The 24,408-nt window shown below is 35.3% G+C and overlaps 1 protein-coding gene across 10 annotated transcripts in view; it reads left to right on the plus strand.

Annotated features, from left to right (window-relative positions):
* The window catches only part of SLC9C1 (solute carrier family 9 member C1), a 66,080-nt gene that overhangs the window by 13,011 nt on the left and 28,661 nt on the right, over nt 1–24,408 (plus strand). For all 10 annotated transcript variants that reach the window (XM_072965349.1, XM_072965372.1, XM_072965351.1 and 7 more), the window contains 9 exons: nt 1,953–2,114; nt 5,945–6,044; nt 8,412–8,555; nt 9,727–9,901; nt 12,447–12,528; nt 14,302–14,468; nt 16,266–16,391; nt 19,495–19,589; nt 22,777–22,896. In XM_072965349.1, coding sequence (XP_072821450.1) covers nt 1,953–2,114; nt 5,945–6,044; nt 8,412–8,555; nt 9,727–9,901; nt 12,447–12,528; nt 14,302–14,468; nt 16,266–16,391; nt 19,495–19,589; nt 22,777–22,896 — 1,171 coding nt within the window. The remainder of the gene's footprint in view (nt 1–1,952; nt 2,115–5,944; nt 6,045–8,411; nt 8,556–9,726; nt 9,902–12,446; nt 12,529–14,301; nt 14,469–16,265; nt 16,392–19,494; nt 19,590–22,776; nt 22,897–24,408) is intronic.

Consider the following 24,408-nt stretch of genomic DNA (forward strand, 5'->3'; position numbering starts at 1 on the left):
TGATCAGCTAGTTCACAGTTCTCTGATTGGTTAATAGTGAGGTAACAGGGCAGTTAACATTATCAGTCCTTAGGCATCAGTAGGTCTGGGGCTCATGATCATCAAGTAGTTAATTTCTTCTATTTGGTAGTGGTTTTAGCATCTGTAAAACAACTCAAGAAGTGTGCATCAGACACTATTATCTAGATACTTCAGAGAGGAGCTACAGCAGAAGATATGAGGGAGGGGCTTGTCCTGGGCATGCCCCATAGGGTCCTGCTCAGTTACAAACTTTTTTCCTTTGCCATTAGGACTTTCTCTGAATTTTTAATAGAAGAATTTCTCTTAAGAAAGCTGCTTGATAAGTTTTACTGGTATTTCACTTATACCAACTGACACAATTAAGAAATAATTTTCATACTAATTATTATTCTTCTAACTTATGTAATTATTTAAAGTGTTGCTCTATCTTTGAAGTTAGCACATATTTCATAACAGGGAAAAACAAGAAGAGTTATTGTACTCAAAGTTCCTGCCTTTTCCTACTTGTATGTTAGAAGTTTAAGAACACTGGAAGAAATAACGGATTTGCTTTGAGGCTTTTCCCGGCCTAATAAATCCATTTGGCAAACATTTTACTCATTGAGAGCTATTTTTCCTTCTTAAAAGAGAAAGCAACTTTTAAACTGGGCCTTTTAACTGCAGTTTCCTGCATCATCCAACACCAGAGTCAGCCTCCACCTTAAAGGAGGTGCTGGACTTTCAAAATTGTTACCAAGGCCAACTCCATACCTAGAATGGATGTGACCTAGAGGGTCATTTATGAAACTCTCCTCCCAAGTTCACACTGATCCCTACAGAGGATAAATCTTTCTACTTGGCATATCTGGATATAATGGCTCTCTTTCAGCCATGGGAATGAGACTAGGTATGAAGGAATCTAAATCTTGTCAGCATTCTTAGCAGTGCCTTCCTCAGCAGTGGACATTTATGAATAAGGGTTCATAAAGGGATTCTTTCTCCTTCATATTACTACAGTTCTAGGATTTCCTTCCCCAAATTTAGCCTGATTTTTTGATGTGGCTGCTGCTACTCTTTTTTGGTGGCCATTCTTTAGTTTGGTTTTGTTCTTGCCCTCCACATATTCTGTTGGGGTTGACCCTTCAGGTTTTCCTGCCCTCAGGACCCACTCTCACCCATGATTCAAACTTTGCTCCACTGTTGCGCACCCTGTGAAGGTGGGAAGGCCTTTCTCACCCATGGCATGCTTGGTTCCAGCCATCGAGGCTGTCGAGGCCTCAGGCTTCCTGGTTTTCTGGGAAGGGCATCATAATGACTGTAGAAAGCAATTTGGCAAAATATAGCCATGTCAGTAAAGGATCAACTATCCTTTAGTGTAGTGATTCCACTTCTGGGTCCTAAGGAAGTAATCAGAGAAATAAAAAAATTTCTATACAGAATATACACTGCAGAATGGCTTCTCGGGAAAAACTGGGAACAGTGAACCGACCAACATTAAGGAACCAGTCAGGTTGGCTTGGCAGGTCAAGGTGGTACAGGAGATTCACTCAACTAGGACCCAGAGGCATTCCTTTTTCTGTATCCCTTATGTGTATCATGTTAGACCTAGAATATGAATTCCACGAGTTTAGAGACTTTCTACTTCTTGTTCATTACTGTTTTTCTAAAATGCATTATACAGTTTGGCACTGAATAAATACATATGCCTTAGTGGGGACTGGAAAAAGGCTCTTAAACTAAACTGAGCAAATTTTACAAGCTTAAGTGTGGCTTCTAACATTTGAAAAGAAACTCTCTCAGTTTAGGAATAAGAAAATACCCTACATCTATTCCAAAGGCTATGAGCTATTTTTAAAGATAATGAAAAAGAAAAGTTTGACCCAGATTATCACTTAAAATTAAGAACAAGTAAGTTCTAGTAATTGTTTTCTATTTACTTTCTTTTCTTGCAGACTATAGCATCATGACTAAAATTTGGTCATATTTTCTAGCAAGTTTCTTGTTTGGAATTCTAAGCTCAAAACTGATTCAACTGTGGATGAGTACTGTTTTTGGTGATGACGTCAATCATATAAGTCTCAGCTTTTCAATTCTGTACTTCATCTTTTTTTTCTGTAAGTGAGGGGGCTATGCCTAAAACTAAATGACATAGAAAAATTCAAAATAAAAACGTAGGAAATACCTACCAAGCCAAAAAAAAAAAAAACCCGCAACTGATCTAGAAGGAACATTTTTGAAAATAATGTATCAAAGGAGATGAAAATATTAATATCTATACAACAGAAAACAATACACCAAGATATATAAAGTAAATTCCAGTATAAAAAATGAGAGAAACTTGACAAAACCTTAACTACAAGAGATACTTTAGCATGCCTTTCCTAGATAATTTCATAACCAACCAGAGAAAAAGAAGATTATAGCTTTAAAAAGATTTACACAAAAACTTAGCTTGGTTTATAAGCTGTATAAAGAGTTTTATCTCCCAAAACAGGATGCTTATCCTTTACATAGACTTGCAGATGTTAATAGGAATAAATGAGCTAGACTAGGAGAACATTTCAATAAAATCCTAAACATTGTTCAACCACAATGCAATTAAATGCTAACTACAAAAGGAGGGTCTTTAAAAATTAACATTCTAATTTCCTGAAATCAAATGCTTTTCTTGGTAATTCATTGCTCATAAAGGAAATAAAAATAGAAGTTACAGATCAAGTAAGGCTACATATTAGAAACTCTATCAACATTACTGATCCATTTACCACAACTCCCTTCTCAAGAAGTACAGCAGACATTGATAATTAGCCACATGCCAGTTTCCTGGTACAGCCTCAGCATCACATTCAGCCCAGCTTTTCAGACAGCGCTACAAATGATTTGAGTTTGGTATGTGTGATAATACCTACTTCTCAGCTTACACCATGTCTTTCCATTATGTTTAAGAATAAGGCAGTGTTGTCTAGCCTCATATCCATGATTATAAATGGTTCTGGAAGTTCTAGCTAGTATAATAAGAAAAAAAGAAAGAAGTTTATGTATATTTTGAAAGAGAAAATGGTTACATTAATCACAACATTTTAGATTACACAGAAAACCCAAGAGATTAATTAAAAAACTAAGACAGCAAGGCTCTTTAATAGTTTGATATAAGGTAAATACACAAAAAATCAGTAGTATTCTTATTAACCAGCAGTAACTAGTTAGAAAAAATTGATTGTCTTTGTATTGGCAAAAAGTTACAAAAAAAATCAAGGAATAAACTTAGCAAAAATTTGAACCTAAACAGAGTACTTCAAAAGGTTTTGGAGAAGTATAAAATTCAAATAAATTGAGGCATTTTTCTTTAGAAATGCTAGTGTAAAAAGGTTCATTATTTTCATGTCTGAGGAAGGAAAGGCAGAACATAGATTCTCGAAGTTTCCTCACTAATCAGTGGGTTCAAGCCAATTAAAATCTAGTGAGGTTACAGAATCAGGTTAATGAATTAACAGAGAGTGAGAGAATGATTGGTCAGTATAAGTACATTCATTATGTCCTACTTTAACTATGTATACCTAAACCTACAAAATATGTATTCCAGCAAATATAATTTCCTCTAACATCATTAAGTAGGTAAGCATAGTGTCAAGATTAAGCATTATGCTGAAGAAGAAAATTTTTTATTTAATTTTTTAAATTGAAGTATAGTTGATTTACCATATTAAATTAGTTTCAGGTGTACAACATAGTGATTCAATATTTTTATAGATTATAATCCATTTAAAGTTATTATAAAATAATAACTATATTTTCTTTTGCTGTACTTAATATTTTTGTCGCTTATTTATTTTATATATACTAGTTTGTATCTCTTAATCCCTTATCCTTATCTCCAAGAAAGAAATTAAAAAATTTTAGAGTCAAGATGTCTCAATAAACATTTCAGGAAAAAAAAAAAACCTGCCTAGGACAGAATTTCATGAAAACAAGATGAAAGGTAAATATAAATCTAATGTAAAAGAGCTGTAACTCTGACCTGGCTTAATGTTTATGTTATTAAGATCTTCAAGATAGTCATCATAAATATTTTCCAAATCTCACCATTACCTGACAAGTTACAATGACTAATCCAGGATCTGATCTCCTCAAAGCACCCATGTTCACAGCTCCCTTTTCTTTCATGATTCAAAAATGACTGACTAAAGTGTTCATTTTTAGCTTAGGTACCATTCTTAGCCAGGACTGAAATAAAGAATATAAAACTTGTAATTTTCCCTATCTAGAAGAAAAGAGTCAGTAATGTGATAATGATATTAATTTCATCAAACTAAGATTATCACAATCTGACTCAATGACAGAAATTTGGGGGGATGAAATTTTACAAAATAATTTTAAAAATTCATCTGGAAATACAAACTGTGAGACTATGTGAGACAACTTTTTAAAAGTGAAGAATTTTCCTACTAGGTAGGTATGAACGTTTAATAAGCCTACAGTAATTAAAATACAACTGATGTAACAAAGGAATACATAGTAAACCAAAGAAACAGATGGGGCACAGAACTGATCCATGTATGACAATTTGATAAACACGGCAATATGATAAAAATGGCATATCCATAATATTCGTTAGTAGTAAAACAAAAAATGTTGATTTATTAACTTGAACAATTTCTGGTAAACATTAAGAGAAAAAAGAACACTGTTATAGAACTGTGGTACTGCAAAATCCCTTTGAGTTTTTTTATGAGTGACTTTGAGTGTATGTGTGTTGAATATGTGCTGCTGTGAGTGTTCACTGGGTACTCCACTCCTCTCAAAGATCTTGATCCAGTTATCTTAAATTTCCAATTCTATAGCCTATGAAAACCCAAAGATATCTACTCATAATTTTCTGAAAATTTCTGGGGTATTCTTCCTTATAATCTCTGCTACCCACTCTTAAATATATAGAAGTTTCTGGTTCCTAATAAGCTTTACTGAAGATGCAGACAAGGGAAGCTCACAGGGAAAGTTACATTGTGTAGCTCACGGTTCTATGAGATCTATCAGCTCCTCACTTTTCCATGTTTCCTGCTTGATTTTTACCACTTGCCTCCAATATAGAAATTCAGCAAGCAACCTTTCATGCTTGAAGCTGCCTGTGGGTTGCATTCTCTATTCTCAAGTAACTTATCAAATTATTTTTTCTAGGTGAATGTAGTCCTCTCCTCAATAGAAATTTCGATCAAAATTGTCCTTAAGTCTTGGCAGTGGAATTATGGTGTTCCCTTTTCCCAAAAAACTATGTAGTCTCTATACTATACCATGTTATTTAAATTTTTCACAGTGATAATATACGACTTTCATAAGCTACTGTCAGAATTATTTTCCCCCTCTAGCTCATGAATGTTAAAAGAATATTTGAGAATATTCCACAGTTTTTTTTTTTACACTTTTCAGTCCCTAACAGTAAATACACCAAGCCAAAATTAAACTGGAGAGGTCGATACATACTGGGTTTCTGCTGGCTCCACTCCCTTAGTCCTGCCACGAAATCAAACCATTTCTATCTCCTACTGTCTCCCAAGAAGAAAACATGAAGCTCTCTAATCTGTAGAGAGTTCATCATCTCACTTCCATTTAATTCATCCGGATCCCGTCTTAAAAAAGATTAGACCTAACCTCACTAGAGAACATGAAGAGTTTTGTGAGTTTCACACTATTGCCAATGATCAGAAACCAGAGCAGTGCAAGGATGTCCAGTGTAGACTTTTCTACATAGTTGGGTATGAATCTGAGAAGGACGAAAGACATTGGGTGGTGCTAATGATATGCAGTATTATCCAGTTCAAACCAAGTGGGAGAGCCTCTCTATAAAGTCACTGTACTGTCAGGTATCTGATGTTTTCGTCTCTGGTAAAATTTGTGCTACTGCTGATATTGAATTAATACTTTATATTTACTTCTTCTAAAAAAATAGGTGAACTAGTTGGAATGTCTGGAATATTTGCCCTTGCCATTATGGGCCTATTTTTAAATTCTACAAGTTTTAAATCAGGAGTTGAAGCACCCCTTCTCGAGTGAGTGGCTAGCATATTTTCACTTTGTTTCTCACATTAGAAGTTATACTGTTGTAATAGTAACTGTATCTACATCCGCATGGTCAAAGTAAGATACAGACTTGAAAACCAGACAACTAAAACACTCTGTAAAAACTCTATTGCCTGTGCCTTCTAAACCTCTAATGTTAGGGAAAATTTGTAACGTCACCTTGAGTTCATGTTGACTTTATTTCACCACTAATTCCCTAAGTCTTTGATCATATTACTCAGTAGAGTTCAATGTAATTCCTTAGACAGGGCCAGGATTAAGATAAGGCAAGTGAGGCCCTCATCTCAGGCACAAAATTTAAGAGGGTGCCAAAAGCCTCAGCAACCAAGATAAATAATATTTTAAAATTGAAATGAATGCAAAAAAATCCATAGTGAAAAGTACAAAATTTTTAAATAAAGAATGTTTTAAGGACACTGAAGAGAACATGCAAAATCAATTAAAAGATTGAGCTCAGGCATTTTATAAGATTGTCAGTGTTATAACAGAAAATAGAAAAGTATGAGCTGTGCCCCACTCAGCTGAGGGGTGAGTGGAATCTGTGTCAGTTTTGAAGAAGGATGCATTCTGTAATGTTCCAATACATGCGATGGGAGTTTGGTCTCAATCACACAATGGTAATATATGTGTTAACAGAGGCCCTGAACCTAATCAATGATTTTTTGGAGTTTGGGAGGACGTTATGGAAGACGAAGTGAGTTCAGAAGTCAGAAGCTTAAAAATACAGGATTTTATAGGATTTGAGAGTACTTCACACACATATACTAGTACATGTATACATCTATTAAATGGGTTTGGAGCTTAGTTGTTCGGCTCAGACCCACTCTCAGTTTGATGGGCATTGCTTCCTTAGAGAATCTGGTTTCCTTTTGTCGGGTTTCTCCCGTTACTTTCTACCGAATAGGAAAGGTCTTGACAACTCCTCAATCATTGTTGCCTAATTGATTTGATTATATTTTGTGTTAAAGAACAAGACTGGGATTTTTGATATTTGGAGGCATTTTTCAGCGTGTTAAGGATAAAAGTTTAATTAGGTAATTGTTACATGAATAGTAAAGTATGCCAGTGGGTCATAGTCACCACTCATCTGACCAAATTATCCTGCTCAATATTTCCTAGTGATTTTATCAATTACATGGGTAGGTTGGCATAATTCTTTGAAGAATATTATTTTTGGTGCCTATGTAGGTGATGCAACAATTGGATCTGCTTTTGATAGTACGGTCAAAAGAAGGTTAAAAAAATGCAGGAATCACACAATTGTCATAAAATATGTCTTAGTGTGTTTCCCTTCAAGTTAATGTTGTATACAATACTTAAATCCAGAAAATAACAGAATTAAAACTATGGTTATATAAATACAAGAAACGGATGATAGTTCACGGCCTAGAGTAATTAGCCTAAGTTGAGTCATAGAAAAAATATTTTGAAAAATTTGATTTAATGTTTCCTAGGCTAGAATGTTTTATATTGAAATGTTCTTTGATAATGCCTTGGTATTTGTGTTTCAGGGACAGAATCTGGCAGCATAAGGGTAAAACCAAGCTATTTGCCTCTCATAAAATGATATTCATGTGCCTTTTTAATCTTTTCAATTATTTTGCTGTAAATATAATGTTGACATTAAAGACATGAAATACATAGAAAGATAACAAGAAGTAAATTTTAAATAGCTATGGTCTCAACACCCCAAAATGACAAATATTGGTGTCTGAATGTACTTTTTTAAACTGCTTTGCCTGCAGCTAATGAGAACATGAGCTTTGGGAATAATGAGGTCTTCCTGGGCTCTGGAGTACTTGAGCAAGCGCAGGCTCAGAAGTCACAAAAGGAGAATCTACAAAGGGCACATTCTTGTGAATAAAAGAGTCATTCACATCCTCTAAGTGCTAGCTAGATTTTAGGCAAAGGCTTAATTCTGTCACTATGTAAATCAGACCAGCAGTTCAGAATTCCCTTTCAAAATGTTTGATTGTAGCTCTTCCTAATGATACAAGGACTTCACAACCAGTATTTTCGAGCTACGTGAGCCATGGTGCCCGAATGAGCTTAGTCAAATACCATGGCTACAACCTAACATGTCTTTCAAGGTCAATCCAAAAAGAAAGATACTAATTTACATTCGGTGTAAACTGGTTAAAATTGCTTTAGAATTATTTGTTTAATTGCCTTAGTGCTCCTTTCTCCCTAGTTAAATTATAAGCCCCTTGAGTGTTGATGAATGCCTTATTCACCTTTATTTTCTTCATAATGCCTAGCACAATGCCTCACATAGATAAGCCTTATGTTAAATGTTAGATTAATTAACTATATTTACTTTTTTTCTGAAAATGTAGGTTCTGGAATTGTCTATCATTTGTTGCTTTTCTTATGGTGTTTACTTTCGTTGGACTTCTAATTCCTGCACATACATATTTATATGTATCATTTTCTGATGTGTATTATTCATTAAATGTCTACTTAACACTTATGGTTTTCAGGTAAGAATGTCATTTGAATTTTTCTATTTATAGAACATAAACTAAGCCTGAAGATATTGTTTAAATAACAGAAATGTTTCCTTCTTTAGAATGAAAAATTCACTCTTAAGCTTCAAGGAATCATCTGCAAATTAGTGCTTAGTTTTTTTCCCCCCCTAATTTTTAACTACATTTCAAACAATGCAAACACTTTGAAAAGTTTTTGAAAATTAGAAAAAAGAAAAAAAAATCTTTCATAATATTATTTCCCAGAGGCACCCATTATTAACATTTCGGATATTTTAGCCAGTGTTTTTTTTTTTTTTATTCTATGAGGTTTCATGAAGTTAAATACCTATCACAAATAAAAATTTTATCTTGCTTTGTTTTCTTAATATTATATAGCAAATAATTTCCTATTAGTAAATTATAGTTGGAAATAGCTTTTTAGATATTGTAAGGAAGTCCTCCATATAAATATCTTTTTTGCCTAATAAATTTTGTAGTCCCTTTCTAGTATTAAGAGACAGAAAGCAGTCTGCCCATGTAGCTGAAAAGGACATAACATAGAAGAGGAAAACCGCCATAACAATCCTTTCATCTCCATCACCCAAAAGGCTAACATTCTGCCTCTAGCGAGGAAAATTAGTTGGAAGTCGGCATCAAGTCAGCTAGTGCCAAGTAAATGGAAATTAGTTCCAAATTATCAGAAACAATTACTGTAAAATATAAGAATGATATGTGACTGAAAAAAGAAATAGAAACGAATTAACCAATACCAGACAGATTCAGTAAGATTAAAATCTACAAAGAAAGAAAAAGAGAGGACATTATTTTGTCGCTTCTTACTTATTAGATTTGTTTTTATTTGTTTTGGGGATCTAAGATAGAGTATATTTACAAAACATCTCTAGTATAAAGAAGCATCATTCAAGGGCAGTGTGGAATCACCCTACTACTTACCTGACAGAAAGAAAGAAAGAAAAACAATAATGCCATTCTCTTGATGTGTCTGTCTCTGTGTGGAACGCCCTTCTGCCTTCCTCAGGTGCCATGCTGACGGTGTGTGAGAGATAGCTTGTTTGTCTAAGAGTTGGCAGTTCCACGGGGGATAGATTGATCTAGTGTAGAATGAAATGGAAAGAAATCTCTATGACAAAAATAACTTTTTAAAATTTGTTTTGTCTTTTAGACTTCTGGTCTTTCTATTAATAAGCCCTCTTTTGTCCCGACTTGGTCATGGTTTCAGCTGGCGCTGGGCATTCATAATGGTCTGGAGTGAAATGAAAGGGACTCCCAACATAAACATGGCCCTTCTGATTGCCTACTCTGAATCTTCTCTTGGATCTGAGAGGGAAAAATCTCAAGTAAAGGAAGTTGTTTTTTTTTTTTAATTTGTATATTTTATAAAAATTGTTTCTATGTACTAAAATATGCTTTTGTCATGAGATTTCTCAACCCCATTGGGGCTGTGGGAGTGAATTATCCACGATGAGAAGACTGGGATGAGAAGGAACAACCGACAACCTTCCTCTTCTCCATTCTAGTTCAGGGATCCCTGAATGCCTCCATGACACTCCAAAACATAGGTTCATTGTGAAAGTCAAGGGATTAAACCTTATAAATCATTTTATAATTTCCTCATTCCAAAACAGAGTTAATAATAATACCAATGGCTTGCTAGTAAATATTTAACTTTCTTGGAGAGAGAGACCCTAATTTGTAGTGTTTGCCAGTTTCTGTTGCGTAATCACTTTCATCAACAGAACATCAGTCCGCTCATACACTTCCTGAAAATTTAATGATCAGCCCTCAGAAACTGATAAGAGCCAGGTCTGTCTGGCTATCTCACTGTCTACACTATCTCAAAGGGTCATTATGAGAAGCTGAAAATATACATAAAATGATGCACACATTGTTTAGCATATAGGAAATGTAGAAAATATCTGAGCGATGATGATGATGATGATAATGATGCCATGCTGACCTGCTTTGAAATAAAACTTTAGTAAATAAAATCATTTAGAGAGATTACCTAGAATAGCAGTAACAATTTTGAAAAAGAAGAACAAAGTTGTAAGATTTATCTTATCTGAGATCAGGACTTATTATAAAAATCTGGTAATTAAGTTGGTATAATATTGGCATAAAATAGATAAATGGAATATAATAAAGAGTCCAGAAAAGACTCACAATTATACAATCAGTTGATTTTTGACGATTGTCAAAGCAGTTCAGTAGGGGAAAGGATAATCATTTTGACAAATGGTTTTGAACAATCCTGAAAATGGTGGACATTCATTTAGAAAAAAAAGAAAAGAAAACTTCTGTTTTTACCTCACACCATATGTAAAACTGATTCCAGATGGATCATAGACTTAAATATAAAATCAAAACCTCTAAAACTTCTGGAAGAAAACCTAAGAGAACACCTTTGAGAACTTGGAATTGACAAAGAGTTTTTAGAACAACCACCACCAAAAAAACCACAACAACAATTGGAGGTCAAAAACAAAACTAAACAAAACAATTGGAGGTCATTAGCATTAAAAATATTTGCTTATCAAAAGATAGCTTTACAGAAATTGGTAAGGTAAGTCACAAACTGGGAGGAAATGTCTATAATATATATATGACAATGTACTTTATCCAGAATATATTTTTCAAAATTCCTGCAATTTTATAATAAAAGAAAAACAACCCAGTTTTTTTAAATAGGCAAAAAAGCTGAATAGATGTTTCAAAAAAAAAAAAGAAAGATATATACCACTAGGCACTACATCATTAAAATGCTCAACATCATTACTCTAGGGAAATGCAAATTAAAACTACAATGAGAAACCTAATATTTAATTTATGTGAAAGTTTTAAAATTGGCAATTCTCATCTATAGAAATAAATATATTGCATGAGAGATTGACTGGGAAGCAGCACTGGAGAAATTTGGAGGGATATGAGAATAGTCTACATCTTGATAGAACTGAGGGTTATGTGGGTGTATGCACTGTCAAAACATCAAGTGATACACAAGTACATTTCAATGTGTGTAGATTATAGCTTGATTTTTCTAATTACCACTGCTTGGGCTGCAGCCTTGAAGAGTTAAATCAGAGCATTCAGTGGGAGCATCCTGGGCATCAACGTTTTAAAGTTTCTTGAATGATCCTAGTGTGCAAACTTGAGAGCCTCTGGTGTCATTCCATGCTCTATTCGTAATCCCCATCTGTGGCCAGAGAACAGAGGACTGGCTAGGAGTCTAACATAAGTTCTGAAACTTAGAATTCCATAAGTTAATGGAAGTATGTAGTATCAGATTGAAAAGTGGTTTTCAACCTGTCTATGGAGACCTGCTTGAGATTAAAGTGGAGAAAAAAAATCCAGGGGCACAAAAGACATCAGTTGCTCCTCCCTGCTGGCAATGAGGATGCCAGAGAGACAAAGTATGAGGTGGAGCAAATGTATCAAGGCCTTTGAGTTCTCTTTTCCTAGGTGGGGAGAATTATTTGATACAAATGTGCTGGTAACATTGAGCAGAGAACTGTGTGGCTACCTACATGGAGGTGTGTATGTCAGATAAGAATTGATAAAGTACAGGTATATTTCCAGGGCCCAAGAAGTGTAGTGATGGAATTTAAGAACAAGTTTGTTTTTTTCCCCTAATGTCTCTATAAGTATATCAGTACTTGTCAAACTATGTGTCTTGACTTTTGGTTTGGTTTTAAAAACATGAATTCAGTACACACAGGAAGAAAGTGAGTCTCCGGAGTACTTTCGTCATGTCTGGTACCCAATTCTCTTCTGCCCTGAGCACCTACTGACATAGTACAACCTAGCTTAAGTTACATTGGTAAATACAGAGTGCATTATATGAAACTGTCATGAACACTTATTTGTATTTTTTTTCAATTCCAGATATTATTTCATGGAGTGTCAGTATGCTTAATTGGCATGATTATCAATAGATTTATTTTGCCAATGGCAGTTAGTGAACTAGGTAAGCCCTGCTAATTCCTACTCTGAGTGAAGAGAAAAATATTCCAAATATGCTAAAGAATTGCTAATAATGAAGAAAGAAGCCATATAAATACAAATCAACAGTGTCTGATTGAAGAGGAAACTGGAATGGAATGGAATGTCATTTGAATTGTTTGGGCCAATAAGCTTGTTTATTTTTAAAGATTACTTATTTATATTAGTCCAGTTTAAGTAAAATAATACAATAAGTTTATTTGATTATTTAACAAACTTTTATTAAGAGCCTCCTATAGTGCCAGGCATTATTCTAACAATGATGCATTATGCAGACAGACAAAATTTCTGAGTTGATGGAGCTTACATTGGAGAGAGGAGAAACAGACAGTAAGCAAGTCAAAATAAAGTAATGTCAGTGAATCATTTGTGCATCAAAGTAAACAAAGCACATAAAACTAAAATAGAAAACACAACAGGTAGTAGATTCCTGAGTAAGTCAGAAAGCGAGTGTGTTCAAGGACAGAGAGTGAGGTGTTGGAACCTTCGAGAACAATGCCGACAGAGGAGGATGGCTGGTGGGAGAGGTAGGGAAGGAGTTAGATAAGGAAAGCCCTTGAATTTTGAGATTTTATTCTAAGAGCAAAAGGAATTACTTGGTTGGTTTTAAGCAAGTTAGTATAATTTTATGAATAAGGTCTTAAAAATGACAACTCTAGTTCTGTGGATAGCTGATTGGCTTTGAAGAGAGTAGAAGCAGAAATACCAGTTTTATTGACTCTGAGGATGCAAAACAACTGATATGAAGAGCCAACTGTAAATTTATATACAGATTTTCAACTTCGTGGAAGGTTGGCACCCCTGACTCCTGTGTTGTTCAAGAGTCAACTGTATATATCCGGAGATAAATAAATATATACCATAAATACTTGTCATATATATGATCTTACATATAGGTAGGAAATATATGTATATGTGTACACATACTCTGTGTACACATATATGTGTATCTATACCTCCTACATATGTATCTCCTTCACATCTATGTGTATATATGTACATATATTCTGTGTTTATGTGTACAGAATATATATATACACACAAACACAGGATATATGTACATATACATATAGATGTGTAGGAGATACTTTGTAGGAGGTATGGCTATACATGTATACATATATAAAAATCCTAATATATGTAAATGTACATATATTCTCCCTCCCTTATCTCTATACATATATATATGTATGTATTGAAAGAGATTTATTATGAGGAACTGGCTCACGTGATTATAGAAGCTAAGAAGTCCCAAGATCTTCAATCCGAAGGCCTGAGAACCGCGAAAGCCGACAGGGTGTGTTCCAGTCCTAGTCTGAAGGCAGAAGAGGACCAGTGTCCCAGCTCAAAGACCATCAGGCAGAGAGAGTGAATTTTCTTTTGCTCAGCCTTTTATTCTTCTGCTTAGGCCTCCAGTGGATTGGATAAGGCTGCCCACATTGTAGAGGGCAGTCTCCTTTTCTCAGACCACCAATCTAAATCCAGAAATACTGTCACAGACACAACCAGAATCATGTTTACCCAAATAGCTTTTACTATTATCATTATGTACCTCAGCTTTTGTGAGACAGAGTATGAAAGTAGAAAAGTTTGAAATTGTTAGTATTCCCATTATCAAACAATATGAGTCTTTAACTTAAAAAAACACTAGTGACAATAAGAACTAAAGGAAGCTTATTAATTCATATCAAAATGATGGTGTTTTTACTATTTATAAAGTGTGCTCCTTGTATCAAAGGTCTTCATGATGTCACATCAACAAAATATAAATCACTGTATTATACATTTCAACATTTTCAAGAGTTAACCAAATCTGCAGCCTCGGCACTCAAATTTGACAGAGATCTTGCTAATGCAGATTGGAACATAGTGGAGGAAGCAATTATACTTCAAAACCCATATGCGGTAAGCAAGTAACAGCTTTTGTTTATTCCTTCAAAGTGGATATGATTGCTCTTACATAAGTATAAATGTTATACATATTAATTCACAGCTCTTAGGAAATTTTGTGATCACTGTGGGACAAAGTAGAGGTGATGCCCCTTTTGAGTGTATAGCAAATATATATTGTAATTTCAAAAGAAGGAGCAGTGTATTGGAGCTGCCTTTTAAAGAAAAAGAAGAGACTGAGCCTTGGAAAATGGCTAGTTCTTTTTTTTTTTCTTTTTTACTAGATTGAGGGTGGACAACATTTATTCAGCATTTATTTAGGCTATTATATAGTATATAATACACTTACATATGTAAGTACTTGCTAGCTTATAGTTAATATCATTTTTAATATAAAACAGGATCCAAACCAATATCATAAGATAGGATGCAGTGAAACATCACCTCCTGCTCCTGAGATATGCTGTAGAATCTCCGTGGTCAGATTTCTTATTCATTTCTGAGTACATAACTCATCAGTGATCATGATTGCCATAGGGGGAAATAATAAAAGTTATTCTGGGATCTGCTCAATGCTTCTTCTGGTTTGCCATCTCCTATATCACATCCAGTTTTCACTGCAATGTTTCTGCATCACACAACATGAGGGGTCAACTTCTAGGAGTGTAGATATAATTGGTTGCTATGGAATAGGACTTCCAACAATCCACTTTATATCCTTTAAAAGGTACCTGAAGCTCCAGATGGGGGCCCAGAATGAAGCCCTTTACCTAACAGGAATACTGCCAGGATTTCTGGGTAAGAAGAATACCAAGTCAAGTCTATGGACTTTAGAGTAGCTCCCAACAACTGATGGTGGCCTTTTGCTAACCTGGCTGCATCAGAATCACCTGCAAAGCTTATTAAAAATACAGATTGATTTCCCAACGTCTACCCAGGAGATTCTGATGCAAGATGGTCTGAGGAGGGTCCCAGGAATATGTATTTTTAATCCATTTACCCAGCTAATTCTAATGCAAAGCCTCAGGGTTAAGGCTACCACTTGGGTACTTGATCTGTTTCAGAAGGCAGGTAATTTTAAAAAGCTGCATTCTCCTCTTTACAATGCAGACACGACGGATATTCTAGCATTCCAGATAGAATAATGGCTTTGGATTCAGAAAATCTGGGTTTGTGTCCTAGCTTTGACACTTAATAAGTAGCTTTGTGATCTTTTGTAAGCCTTCCTTTTATCTAAGCCTCAGCTTTTTTCATCTGTAAAATGGAGTTATCCATATATCCATCTCCTAAACGCCATGTTCACTTTGTATTCTATCTTAAGTGATTAGTTTAAAGCAGTGGTCGTCACACTTAAACTGTAGCAGAATCATGGAATAGGTTTGTAAAAACACAGTTTGCTGCTGAAACCCCCAGAGTTTCTGATTCAGCAGGTCTGTGGTGGGGCCTGAGAATGTACATTTCTAACAATGCCCAGGTGAGGCTATGCTGCTGGGGAACCTCACTTTCAGAACCACTTGTTTCAAGTGTGATCAGAAATGTAGTAGCTTTTACACACTACTAATGATGCCATTAAAGGTAAAGCTATAACTCCTTCCCCCCAAAACTGGCAATTATTTTACCTTCTAGATGACTGTGCAAAGATGAGGAAACTCATCTGAACATTTTTCTGTATCTAGAAGATTTTGTATAATTTTTCAAACCAAACAGATATGTGAATTGCTTAAAGTTTATGCTAAAAAATATGTTTACATTTATGGGTTTGTTTGTTTGTTTGTTTGTTTGTTTTTTGGTTTTGATTTGTGTTTTACTTAGTTGAGCCAAGGAGAAACAGCAGAACATCAAAAAGTGAGATGTCTAGAATGTAACAAGGAAATAGATGAGACCCTCAACATTGAAGCAATGGAGCTGGCCAACAGGCGTCTCTTGTCGGCACAAATAGTTAGTATTTTATTTTATGCTTTTTAAATTACTGGCTATCAGTCATATCATTTGCAAATATGTTTCTCCCGTTCAGTAGGTTGTCTTTGTGTTTTGTCAGTAGTCTCCCTGCTGTGCAAAAGCTTTGAAGTTTAATTAGGTCCCATTTATTTATTTTTTGCTTTTGTTTCATTTACCTTAGGAGACAGATCCAAACAAATATTGCTATGACTTACATCAAAGACTGTCCTACCTATGTTTTCTTCTAAGAGTTTTATGGTTTCTGGTCTTATGTTTAGGTCTTTAATTTATTTTCCATTGGATATTCTTGCCTCCTTTGTCGCAGATTAATTGACCATAAGTGCATGGGTTTACTTCTGGGCTCTCTATTCTGTTCCATTGATTTATGTTTCTGCTTCTGTGTCAGTACTATACTAAAAAAATTAAAATTAAAAAAATAAATAAAATGCTGGGCTAAAATTATACTGAAAATTTCCTCCTTGCTTAAGACATCTTGGTTATATTCACCCGCATATTTTAATGTATTGCTTAGAAAGGCAAAGGGAAGTTTGGCATTGTCTTGGGAATCTGCTTGACTGCAAAAAGGAAAAGAAAAGGGAAAAAGAAAAAAAATCCACTCAAATTAGCTTAAGTAGGTGTTTTATTTTGAGAAACTGGGAATTTCACAGATCCCAATGGCAGGAATTACAGCTGAGCTCTGCCTTCTGATGTGTTATGCAGTCAGTTCCATGACACTGCCCATATCTGGGTCCAAACCAATTTTTCATTGAAGAATACCACCAGGTCCACTAATAACTGTGGGTATAAGATAGTATGTTTTCATATCAAATCTTAGGTAAAAATTCAAGGAATTCTGTAGCACAGCAGCATATAGGACTCTGTGAGAAATTGTTAATAGCCCAGTTAACATTTTCTATCCAGGTCAGAGTCTTGACTAGTTGGCATGACTCATCTTCTTGAAATGTTCATGCCGGACCTTCCTCATTTCTCAGCTATTCCATTCATGAAGGATTCTGCTTGCTCAGTGTAACATGGAAAATGGAAGTTCTTTAGGGTACGACAGTTCCCTCTTCAGCAGTAGTCGTGGCAGACAAGCTGAGTCTCAAAGACAGCTTTCCAAGGTCCTCATAAAATAACTTCTTTAAGTAATTGAGGTAGTGCCATGAAGGATGAACTTATGCCTATGTGGTGCTTTGTCCCACCAGCAGATTTTATGAGATCATGTTCTTGAGTCACTTCCAGATTTTTAATTTATTTCAGGAAAATACGATATTCAGGAATCCTTATAATCAGTGCAGGAGACTCAGTTTTGGTTTTATTATTAATATGATGTATGACTCAGGGCTTATTCTTTTTAGTCTTCTTTCTCCCCATCTGTAAAAGGGGAAATTTATGCTAACTGAATGACCTCTTAGATTCCCGCCATGTGTGATAATCCTATGTTTTCTACAATATGTATTCCCTGTTCCTTTTTGATTTATTGCCTTAAATGTTTGTTTTCTGTTTCTGCTGTTATATCTTTGTTGATTTTGTGCTATGTGTTAGGTCTTAATCTGGAAATCTTATTTTTCAAAGGAGGTTGGATCTCTCTGTTCTATTCTCCAGATCTTCATCTCACTTTATGGCTTTTTAGTCCTTCTTCTTTCTAAACATGTTTTCATGTTTATCTTGGCTTGTTGATTTGATTTCTACAATCTTAACTCTAATGTTCACGGCTCCCAATAGTATTATTCATTGGTTATTACAGTTTTCAAAGCTTTGAGATTTTTTATTTAAATCTCAGCCAGTTCTTACTAACTGGAGCAATATCTCTTCTACAACTGTACATTAGAAGAGAAATAACATCATGGCAAGATAGTGGTACCGGAGAGGCAGCATAACCTAATGGGGGAATGGGGGACAGACTCTAAATTCAGAGAGAAACTGAGTTTCTGATGTGATCTTGAGAAAACTACTTAACTCCCTGAGCCTCAACTTTCTCATCTGTAAAATGCCAATTAAAATGCCTTACTCATAAAGTTGTTGCAAGAATTAAATAACTTTATGTAAAACATAAATTATGATGTTAATTCAATATTATATTAGAGACCTCAATGAATGGTAGTTATTTTTAGGAATCAACCATTCTCTAAATTCTTCTTACATTTTGATGTGAACGATCATTTAAGAATTAACATTTTTCTAGGATTGAACTCCTTCGTTGTTTGTGTGACGAATGACATGAGTTTCATATTATTTTCAGCTTCCTTATTTCTCCCATTTTTCCCACAAACTACAGTGTTTATCTTTGAGGATACTGAAAATATTTTAATTTCAGGGTATTTTACAAGTATTCTAATGATGTTTAAAAAGGAAAATGATACTCTGCTGAATTTCTGTAATTATGAACAAATAGCCTTTTGATTTTTCATCTTTAAATTTAGTTCTATCCCTTTCTAGTATTCCTCCAAGAGCAAAACCATGTTTTAATGTCCATAAATGATTATGCAGACAGAATGTCTTCTGTAGAACCTGGGAATCCTTAATCATGTCATGCATTCCAATTTAGGAAGATGACTCTCAATAATGTTCAACACACTGAAGCAAAGTGGTTCTCAGGACATGGACTGACTGAATGAATATCTGTGTTCTGTACCAAAGGGGAAGTACATTTCATGCTTGAAATTAATTGGAGATGAGAGAGTGCTGTTGTCAAAATATTTGGGAAACTGGAATTAAGCAAAGGCATAAACCAGAATCCCTTACTGTAAGATTTCTCAGTGCCTCTACTCTTCTAATATGCATTATAAACTTTTCAGATGGGGATAGTTTGTAGCAGTTCCCACACTTACTTGGCCACAGAACTCCACTCATTTTTGAAAATCTAATTAACATCTAATAGGGGCCTAGTTTTCTGCAGAACCAGTTTCATTCCACCCAAAGCTCAGACCTACTTTCTGCACTAATCTCATAGTCTGGTCTCCATAGAAAGAGTCTTTCTATAAAGGTACTAGATTACTTGGGAATTTTGACTTCCTTCTCACAGATTATTTTTCCATAAAGGGAATAATACATTGTCATTTTTATCCATATTATGTAATATTTGACACAATGTTTCTTTTAGGCGAGCTACCAGAGACAATACAGGGATGAGATTCTGTCCCAGAGTGAAGTCCAGGTGCTGGTAGGTGCAGCAGGAAGCTTTGGTGAGAAGGGAGAGTAAGTATATTTCCAGGAGAAGGTTTCCATCCTAAGCCACTGCATTTACGAAATTGTGCAAATGAGTTTCTCATTTTTGTCTGGTAACTTGAGGATATATGTGTGAGCCCCTGCCTACTCTGGCCGCCACAACCAGATCAAATCACCTCCTTCCAGTTCCCCAAACTTACTCTGCTCATTCCCACCCTTGTGCATTTGAACAAGCTGCTCTTTCTGACTGAGACGCTCTTCCCTTTCTCCCTTTGCCCCCCAAAGCTAAGCTACTGTAAACCACTCTTCCTTTCAGGCTACTCGAATACCTCACGAAGTCAAAGACTTCCAGGCGCACCTTCTCAATGCACATCTTCTTTTGCTACACTGTAATCATTTCTTTAGATGGAAGCCTCCACAGTCAGCAGTGAGTTCCTCAAAGTCAGTGTGGTAGGGGGTACCCTCAGACCATCCCCTGTGGCTGGATGAAGGCTGTATGACTGGGCAGGGGGCAGAGTTAAACCATAGGGCAGTGCAATAACGTCGATCCCAAACCTGAACATACCTTCTTGTTCTAAACCTCACTCTTAGTACCAAGGACACAAAAAGTCCCTGCTCAAATGGTCCTAAATTTATTTCTAGGGTCTTCTTGGCCCTTTTCCCCTATGCCATCATCTCACAAACAATCTGGGCCTTTGGTGTGCACCCCTCAAATCCTAAGAGATGTGCCAGCCTGGTGTCCATGTACGTGCACCAGCTTGAGGTTCAGTGAGGGATAAGTCATGTGTGGGAAGAGAAGCAGCCAGACACTGGAGCAAGTTCTTGCTGTAGTGCAAGAACAGATTTTCAAAGAGTCTGAGGGTTTTCATTTCAAACCCAGACTTGTAAATTATTATGACATTGTATTTCCATATATGGTACAAGGGCTTCAACTGGCCCTTTTGCTCTAGGCCCTTCAGATCCTTAGGGGACCTGAGTGATGTTCACAGAGTAGAAGGAGGGGGCTGGGCATATGTGATCAACTTAGAACAATATGATTCATACTTTAAAGAAGACAGACGTACAGTGTACAGTGGAAATTTTTAAATGTATAGATGATATGCTGAAAAGCATTATCACTGCATTGTCCAGGAGAGGTGAACATATTTTATACATATATATATATATATATACACACACACACACACATACATACACACACACAAACACACAGCACCCGTATAGAGCAATTTAGCTCACCACTTTGATTTTTCCTTTTTAAATCCTCCTTGAACGCAGAAGCAACATATACCTCTGAGGATCCAGATTTAATGGATACAAAGAGGAGATAAACAGTGGGGAAAAGGGGTTAAGGGTTGAAAGGACTCATGGTGGACAGAAAAGGCAAGTTTTGCAATGTATTACACTTCATTTGTACATGCAAGAGATAAATATTGAACACTAGTGTGTGCAAAGCTGTATGCCAGGCACTGTGGAGAACATCAAGATTATTGAAATGGTATTCAAATCCCAGGAGAACTGTCTATGAATTACACTTGTATTCAGTAGTTGCTTCTTTGCTGGGCTGCCTTAAAGCTTATTTTGCCATTTGCTGATCATTCTTATCAGTAGCCCTATGGGCTGGGGTGTCCAGTGGCAAGAGAAGAAGTCTAAAAAGATAGAATGGTGGGTTTAAACAGAGGTCCCAAGACCTGTGCTAAGTGCCTAAGAAGAAATGCTTTGAATAGAGATTTTATTTATTGAGTCTTATGTCAGACACAGTTTTAAACATATTATGTGTATTACCTATTTAATGTCATAAAATTCCCATAAGTGCTATTATTATCCTCATTTTGTAGATGGGCATAGTGAGGTTAAACAATTCACCCAAGGCTGCTTGACTAATGAATTACAGAGCCTGGATTCAAAGCTAAGCTGCCTTTCTATCCAGTTAAAGAGATCATACTGTTTTCCTAAATCTGGTGTAAACAGTGAACATGTTGATGTAACATAGGAATTCAGGACCTTAAAAGACACAGTAATTTGGTCGGTAAAACATCACACACATTGATATCACAGAATTTTAGGATTCATAGGAATTTGTGAAATGGTCAGATCTTAGCTTAGACATGAATTCCTTCAGGAAGTTTTCCTGATTCCCCAAGGCTATATTAAACACCCCCCTTCATGGGTCCAGAATGCCCTCTTATTTATTATTTCTGTAGAACACTTACTGCAACCTACTGTAAATATTTTAAAAATCAGAAATGAATAAAGTCATATACACATTCATGATTTTCCATATAACTACTACATGGAAAATTATGTTGACTCACAGATAATTGAATAACCTCCTTGTTTTAAATTATATCAGTATTCCTGAAGCAGAGAAATTGCCCAAATTTTAGAGTGAGAACGTTATAATCCATAGGGAGAACAAAGTCCAACTTTGACCTTAAGCCCCCAATGCCCTTCCATTAAGGTAGGGCCCCAGATCCAAGACTGGAGCCCTATCCTCCATCCAAGAAAGATAATGAACACATGTGGTCAGCAGCAGGTAAATTCCTCATAAAACAAAGGGAGTTAGCTAAGCAAGCAAATCATAGCACATTGATTTGAGCTGTCTCAATGGAGAAGTCAACAGAACTTTATAGGCAACTTGAGACAAGTACTAACAAAATGTTTTGGGAGGGTTATGAAACACTGACTTCTCCAAATAACCATTTTGCTCTTTTATTTCACTACTTGCATTTTCCCCATAAATGCCCTGATCACTTGCCCAGAAGGTAAAAGAAAAGAGATATGCGAGATGGGTGCCTCATACATACTTTCTCATTGAATCAGCCCAGGCTGGCATAAGTATTTTTATCTCCATTTCACAGAGCAAATAGGTGAGTGAAGTGATTCGCTCATTGCCACACCAGATAATGGAGGACCCACCATTAAAACCTACATATATTTGAATCATGATATGCTTTCTCTCCCTGAATCTTGACTTCTCTACTATTTTGTACCATTTCTCTCCAATTTTTTATACTCCCTGTTTGATGTCCCACAACCTAACTTCATAATTATATATCCACTTATATCTACATCTTCATGACTTGCACCCATGCCCATGAAAGGGTCTCATTTCCTCTCATCACTGGACAAAATAGTCTTTCTGCTTCCTGACAATACTGCATAAAACATATCTCAAAAATTTTAAAGTATTTTTTTAAAATTTGTCTTTTTTTAGATATATTAATGCTGATACCATAAAGAATTATTTTGAAAGCAAAAAAATTCTTGTCTTTACTAGAAAAGTATTGCTCAATTGGGTGTATAATACAAAAAAGGAAAAAGGGATACCATCAAGGTAAGTGCTTTGAACCTTACCAGAAATACTGTTGTATTCATTTGAAATTTCCTTTGTATTGTTCTTTGAAAATTTATATTCTGAACACTTTGCAAAATACCTGAGGTAGTTTACAACTCAATTATTTACATACATATAAAAAGTTACTTAAAGAAAAAAGATATAGTGTTATAACTTTTATTATTGAGGTAAATTTCACATAAGAGGATGAATCATTAACCATTTTTAAGCATACCATACAGTGTTACCTAGTACATTCACAGTGTTGAGCAGCCATCACCTCTATCAAATTCCACAACATTTTCATTGCCCTAAATATAAACCCAGTACCCATTAAGCAGTCATTCTCATTTCCACTTACCCTACTCCAGCTCCTGAATAGCACTAGTCTGCTTTCTGCCTCTATGAATTTACCTATTTCAGATATTTCATATAAATAGAATCATACAACTTATGAAAAATCATATGATCATACCAATAGATGCAGAAAGAGAATTTGAAAAAATTCAACATCCATTTATGATTAAAAACTCAACAAACTGGGTAAAGTTGAAGCATATCTCAATATAATAAAGGCCATATATGACAGTTTCACAGTGAACAATATAGTCAATTATGAAAGACAGAAAGCTTTTCCTCTAAGACCAGAAACAAGACAAGGGTATCTCTCCTTATCAATTTTATTTAACATAGTCCTGAAAGAGAAATTAGGCAAAGAAAGAAAGAAAATTATCCACACAGAAGGGAAGAAGTTATGTGTCTTTATTTGCAGATGACATGATAATTTCATATATATATAAGGACCCTACCAAAACCTGTTAGAACTAATAAACCAATTCAGATTTTTAAAGAGTCAACTCATGGGAACAGTAAAAATCAGTTACAGGACCTGAGGGGTTGAGGAAATAAAGAGAGGTTGGTAAAAGGTTACAAACTGTCATAAGGTGAATAAGGTCTGAAGAGCTAATGAAAGACATGGCGACTATAACTGAGAACAATTTTGTAATTGAAATTTGCTAGAGAGTAGAGCTTAAATGGTTGCACCTCAAAAAAAAGAATTCTGTGCAATCTTAATGAATGTGTTAATTAACTAGATGAGGGACTCCTTTCACAGTGTATATGTGTATCAAACCACTATGATGTACCCTTCAAATGTCTACAATTTTGTATGTCAATTATACCTCAATATGGCTGAAATTTTTTTTAAAAAAGAAAGAGAAAACTGTCTGGAGAGAGGGCTGAGAAGGGCAAAGGCAGTGTTACCATGAAGTTAACAAGGCTTACACTCTAGGGCTTCTCTCTCACTGGCACTGCCTGAGGCCTTGGAGGGTTTCTGCAATTTGATGACAGGATCTTAGATGTAGTCATAGTTTTATTTTCTTTTTCTAAGAATAGCTAAGGAATCCAACACTTACCCACTCTAATCAATAATTGATTAATCATTTCATTTGAGTTTTAGCAATAAAAATGCATTATTATACTGTGTGAATAATTTAAAAATAAAATTAAAAA

The sequence above is a fragment of the Vicugna pacos genome, chromosome 1 (assembly GCF_048564905.1).
Source record: "Vicugna pacos chromosome 1, VicPac4, whole genome shotgun sequence".
NCBI lineage: Eukaryota > Metazoa > Chordata > Mammalia > Artiodactyla > Camelidae > Vicugna > Vicugna pacos.